At 50.0% G+C, this 6,282-nt stretch overlaps 1 protein-coding gene across 2 annotated transcripts in view; it reads right to left on the bottom strand.

The window, feature by feature from the left end:
• Nucleotides 1-629: 629 nt before the first annotated feature.
• ZNF185 (zinc finger protein 185 with LIM domain) overlaps nucleotides 630-6,282 on the bottom strand; it is a 43,749-nt gene continuing 38,096 nt past the window's right edge. For both annotated transcript variants that reach the window (XM_075763751.1, XM_075763752.1), the window contains 4 exons: nucleotides 4,461-4,541; nucleotides 3,999-4,101; nucleotides 3,361-3,459; nucleotides 630-2,545 (listed from right to left, as the gene is read on the bottom strand). In XM_075763751.1, coding sequence (XP_075619866.1) covers nucleotides 3,361-3,459; nucleotides 3,999-4,101; nucleotides 4,461-4,541 — 283 coding nt within the window. In that variant the 3' untranslated portion in view covers nucleotides 630-2,545. The remainder of the gene's footprint in view (nucleotides 2,546-3,360; nucleotides 3,460-3,998; nucleotides 4,102-4,460; nucleotides 4,542-6,282) is intronic.

Raw genomic sequence — 6,282 nt, 5'->3', positions numbered from 1 at the left:
AAAAGGGGTCTCTGCTTGTGCAACGGTCCAGAAAAACGTGCAAAATAAAGGTTAGCTGTGACCTTCCATTATGGTAACCGTAATGTCTCTTCAGGACACGGTTTGTGGCAGGCAACAATAAAAGACATCATCATTCTTTTCACACCCTACTCCAAAATGTGCGTGTTGGACCCCAAATACACCCCCGGCATCTTTTGGTAAGCATCAGGTATTTTCTCGCAGTCACCGAGGCCAAGCACCGTAGGCAGAAGCCATTATTCCAATGTGGAGGGACCCGCAGGACCTGCGAGAGCAGCGTCCAGACCCCTCTGGACACAGGGCGATGTTCCAGACTGGGACCCGCTACCACTGCGGCTCACGGCACCCTCTTCCCCAGGTAACAGCAGCTTTTCAGAGCAACCGGATTTAAAATTGCGCCTAGAAACTCAGACCGTGTATTTTGCTGAGCCAGTTTGCAGAACCCACCCCCTCCTTGGAGAAGACCCTGTCCCGGTGGTAGCGGTTCTTCTCGCTCTCATTGCCGCATCCTCCAACAAAGCGTTCGGTGACTCTGCCGACGAGAAGCAAACGCCGACACAGACCACGGGCTCACAGGGCGCACAACAGGAGGGCGTTATACCGGACACGGGTGAGGAAGCTGAGACTGTTTATTAGAGCTGTATACTGAGGTTAAACGATTGCTACAGAGAAACGCAGCGCTGAGGAGAGATGTGCGAAACGTATGGTGGACAGATCCTGTTCCCCCTAAGGCCACGTGTCCATCAGGAACTCTGGCAGCGGTGGATATGCTATTTCTGCAGATCATCTTCTCAAAGTGCATCTGTAGTTCTGGGCCCATCCGTTTTGGCATTTTAAATAATCCCCCTTCAACCATGGCATAACAGCTGCTGTACCAGTCCTTCCCCACCACTGGTACTGGTACCAGTAAGGAACTGCTGGCCGTGGTTCTCAGAAATGAGCGATTTGGGGAGATGAGACGCTTTGTGACCCTCTTCTGTTCAGAAAGTAACGTCTCTCTAACACCTTGAGAACTTAGAAATGTCGGCAGCCAAAAATCAATAGTCATTTTTGCAAATGAGGCCTTTGTGACTACTCGTGCCACGGTTGTACCACGCAGGCTCACACGGGAGCTGCCCGAGCCCCTGTCGCAGGCACAGCCGTACGGTCTCAGCCCGAAGCCTGCCGGTAGCAGCGTGGTTACTGCTTTCACTGGAGTTCCTCTCAGGGCTGCTTCTAAGGTCGTGCCTATAGTTCGGCTAAGTAACTGGTACAGTGGCCTAAAAAAAGCTAAGTAGCACTTGTGCTGTAAAACACTAACTTGCTAAGCTTTTGCACGCGTGCCAGCTTCCATCCCTAAGCACATAAAGAATCGTCTAGCTAAGTCGTCTGCATTACAGTTTTTGCCATCACCTATTTCCACGTAGGAGCTACTACAGAACCGACTTGGGTGCTTTGCGGACATTCCTAATGCTTCCAGAGAGAAAACACTAACTCTGGCCCCAGTCAGAGCTGTACTTTTAAGGCACAGAGGCTGATTTTGAGGTTTCAGTATTGAGCTTTCTCAACCTTTCAGTGTCTGAATTAAGGGCTAAAATTACACGATTCTGACTTTTAGTAAGCACAGCATCTGCTGGAAGTTAAATTATATGAGGGAGCATTTGTGATGTAAATAATTTACAGCAAGCCCTGACGAGGTGGGGGGAAATTCAGGTTTCAGTCGAGCAGCGCTCCTTGTCAGCAATGGCAATTGAGATACCTATTTCTGGCACATTTTGTGTGGCCACCGGCCACCTTCCAGCAGAGGCCAAGTTAACGTACCAGGTGAAAGAGCGTTATCTTCCTAAACAGGCAGCAGACGCACATGCTGCCGCAGCAACCCACTAGGGAGTAGGCAGGAAAGGGAAATTACAGCTGACACACAATTAGAGTAAAGTGAGTCTGCAAGTGCTCTGAAAGCACATGGAAAGCAAATGGAAATCAGGCAGAAGCTATTTCTAGGCAGAATTTTGGGGTGAGAGAAGCAGAAATAGGCTTTTGCTAAGAACTAAATTCAAACCCTCCCAAGAATCCAAATTTAGTGGTTAACGCTTCTCGTATCTGCCTGCTCTGTGCCAGCTCACAGGCACTAAGCTGCAGCCTGATTGCAGAAATGGAAAAAAAAAAAAAAAAGAGGGGAAAAGGTTTCTTGCAATTAGCTTAGACCTAAGGAGCTCTGCCTGACTTCCACATGGGGAGCGCTCTGGAATCTTAATTAAGTTAAAGACAGGTGGAGGGGCTCAGCACCTTTGGAAAATCAGCCCACTTATCTTTGTAGATGACACTGCCTTATCTTGTTAACGCGGGCACTTGTCTTGTATGCAGCTGATAGCATAAACTAGCGGATGTTAAACTCATTCATTGTGATGAGGCAGCGAGAGGGAAAATAACTTGAGGAAAGAGCAGAGCAGAAATTCTGCTATCTTAGCCAGTCAGGAACTGCCAGATATATTCCGATACATGCTGCTGAGGACTTTCCACTGGCTGCCTTCTCCAGCTTTGCAAAAGCCTGCAAGCAAATAAAGAGAAGGTGAACACAGGAGCTGGGTACCGCACAAAACACTGCGGGACAGAGGTCAGTGGAGCAGATGAACATGCAGGAACGGGACGCAGAAGGCTAGCCAGTCACATTGCATTAGGAGGCAAACAAAGCAGCCACGTATGCGGCAAGGCAGGTGCCGCTTTCCCTCCTCCTCCCTATCACGAGGCAGAGGGAGGAAGGGAAGTCCCATTTTATAATCTCAGCACAGTGGCAAGGTTCTGGCTGCCCCGTCCAGATACTCAGACAAAACAAAACCATATCCAGCCTACTTCCTTGGGGAGCTGTTGACAACTCTACAACTCTAGTTTTCCCAGTGGTTTTCATCTCCAAGGATCTCTGTGTAAAGCAGTAACTGCCCCTGCCGCTGACATGCTGCCTCCTTGCTGGAAGAATGTTACGACTGCAAACAGCTCCCTGCAGCAGGTTAGCCCAGGATGCAAGGAGGAACTCTTTAATTGCCTTCAGAGAGGCCTCTCAACCTGTAAGGAACATTTCTCTCATCACTCAAGCCAGCCCTCTGCTAGTCTTGCCCACGTGAAGCTAGCCCAGCCTGTTCATCACATCAGGGCCAGAGATTCTGGCTCTAACCCAGACCCCTGGGACCAGCTCTAGATGTTTCTAACTAATTCTGCAACAAGGGTCACTGCTTCCCACCAAAAAGCCACAGGAAAATCCCTGTATGGGTCACTCAGTAAACGTGAGGGTTAAATGCTCTTCATTCAGGGAGCTCCATAAGCTCTCTCATCCAGCCATTTATGCTGACACTGTAAAGAGGCACTCACCTAGAAGAGTTTCTCGTAGCACTTGTCACAGTGGACAATGTCCCGGTGGATGAATATTTTATCCAGAAGATCTCCCATTGCTTTGTGGCAAATTCCACACTGCCAAAGGGAAAACAAGGTGGTTGGACAGTAACCAAAGCACCATACAGTAATGCCAGCATGGAGCGGGCACAGAAATGAACACGCTATGATTTTATAAAGGTGAGCGACCTTTCAGGCTAAACTTTTCTACAACAGACAAATGCCACTGCAGGCTTCCTCCTCCCACACTCACTATTTCCACAGACTTGACTTGTAAACTTTGCAAAGGTTGAGAGATTCAGCAAGATCCGTGCGGGGGCACAAAGGCCACAAAGCAGTAAGTCTGCCAGGAACGTGACAGGAAGAGGGTGCCGCTATTCTGTCAGGTGACAATAAAGAATTCTCCTTGTTCTAATACACATTTATTTGAGGAGCTGAAAAACTTTTGGGGACACAACCAACACCTGTGACTACGTGACTTTTTTTGTCCCAATTTGGCACACACTGCATACATCGTTCTGAAAGCCCGAGGACAGAATTTGCACCAAGCTTCCCCCTCCCACCACATCATTTCACCGCAGCACATAGAAGGCAGTCAGTAGTTAAGGTTTTTTTACCCTGAAACAGTATTCGTGGCAGCAGATGTTAAGATGCTCTATTATAATCTTAGGGCAGTCTCGGATCTCACGGCTGCAGTAACTGCAAATAGGTTCGCTGGGCCTGTCAAGGAACAGAGAGTGAATTCCTCTGCAACGCAAGCTGGTTCCAGTCCCAGCGCTGGTACCAGTTGGTTTCTTACCCAACACCAGCACCACTCTCCATGAGCTACCTGCTTCTACATGTGTTTGACTGTGCCAAGTGACAGCACGGAGGGGACATGCGTTACCCCAGGGATGCAGGGACCACAACAGCAGGGCCGTACCAATCTTTAAGTCAATGTCACTGTATTTTCCAAAGATCATTTATGCTTCGTGCTGTTATTTCACCAAACACATACCAATATTCTAAAAAAGCAAAACCTTACAGTCATTTCTGTTGAACAGTTTTCTGAAACCCCCAGGCAGCCCCAACTGTCCTACCTCTGCAGGGGAACGCTGGACAGGTAGCTGCGGTGGCCGTAGATCGCTCTCTCCGTATCAGTCAAATCCACAAGGCCGCCACTGGGGACAGAAGGAAGTATCAGCACTTGACAGTGATATATGGGAAGATCATCTCAGAAGGAGTCATTAACCTAAGTCCTAACTGCACCGTCCCAGCTGCCTGTCCCTTGGAGAGGAGGTTGGTCCTTCCTAACCAGCTCTGAAAGGCATTTCCCTGAGGGCCGCACTGATGGAGCGGGGCTGTCACCAGCAGTATCTCCATCCTCGCTGTACTCACGCTGCAGATTCTCCTTCGGGGTGGCAGTGTCCTGCTCCCTGCCCCACACAGCAATCACTGTGCCTCAGGCCAGACCCACAGCCGACCCTGAGCTCAGCCTGGCAGATAATGTTTGCAAGGAGTAGGCAGCTCCAGGGGCAAGCAGAGACAGCAGAGAGCTGGCAGTCCCAGCACCTAACTTCAGAGCACTGAAAAACGCATCTGGCTGCTGCTGTCCCCATGGGGAGAAGCATGGCTGGGAAACTGGGGCACGCACTCCGAAATGGGGCCCCTTTGAGGCCAAGGGAGGTGGCAGAGGCACAGAGCAGCCCCGGCCAGCCGTTAGACCCCTCTGTGTGCCAGGTGGTCTCATTAGAATGGCAGAAAAGGCAAGACTTGGGTGGGCTGGGGGCAGGGGTAAAAAGCGGGGGAGCAGGAGAGGAGGAGGGGGAGCAAGGGCTCCCCTGCCAGCGAGAGCCACAGCTGCCTTGGCTCTACTGCCCACAGCGTGCTGTCTGCAGGTCTGGAGGTGCACAGGCTGTCACCCAGACTGTGGGGACCAACATATTTTCCACTGGCTGCTAGATGAGATTGGCAAAATCCTGCGCTGGCTGCTGGACAGCCCCCCTGTGAAATCCTGCCCCCAGTACACTCACCAGTAGAGCTTCTCTGGCCTCACTCGGGTCCTGATGTTTACATATGGACCCTATAAATATTTTCACTGCTTACTAAACTCCCAGATCCTGAACTATTATGCAGGAAAAGAACTAAAAAAACCACATCTTTTAGTCTCACCTGAGTTCTGCCTTCTGTTTGCCTGTGTTTTTTAGACGCTGCAACAACACGCTTATCTTTGGTTGCTGACATCTGCTTTGCTGGCCTATAGGAAAGGCTGGAGATTGATGGAGTCTGTAATCAGCTACCACAGCAATGCCAACACAGCACGGAGGGAGGATAAATGCCAGCAGGGAGGCATCAAACTGGGTGTTAAATGGCTGCCACATCGGTGTAAGCACCATGTACATCGGGCCAAATTCTGCTCTCAGTCACATTGGTGTCAATGTGGAGTAGTTTTACTTGGTTACCTTTGAGCAGAATACAAAATACTGAAGATCTAAGCTTGAAAATGGGATCTTTTAGCCTTTTCTAACTCATAAATAACTCTTTTGAGTAAGAACCCTCAACCTTCACATTTTTCTTACCAATTCCAATCACTTACATGTGCAAATGCACAGTGAAGCCTGACGGTGCCAAATAAGCAGCCTAAAAACCTGCAGCGTAGTGTTTTCATCCTGCCACCCGCTTTAGGGGCCACCCCACTTAGAGGGGAGGTTTACCCCTCCACTGTGGCCTGCAGGACAGAGGTCCTCCCGTCACTGCAACGCAACCAGACAGCACGGTGGATCGCAGAGATACCCATTTGGGTCCCCACAGCACTGCTGCTGCCTTAGCGAAACTCCCTGCCCACCCAATGTAATAATCCCTCCAGGGCTAATTAGCTCAGACACAATGGCATGCTGACGCAGTGCTGTTCCAGCTCGGGAG

Source organism: Balearica regulorum, chromosome 11, assembly GCF_011004875.1.
Source record: "Balearica regulorum gibbericeps isolate bBalReg1 chromosome 11, bBalReg1.pri, whole genome shotgun sequence".
NCBI lineage: Eukaryota > Metazoa > Chordata > Aves > Gruiformes > Gruidae > Balearica > Balearica regulorum.
This window is presented reverse-complemented; position numbering and strand designations above follow the sequence as displayed.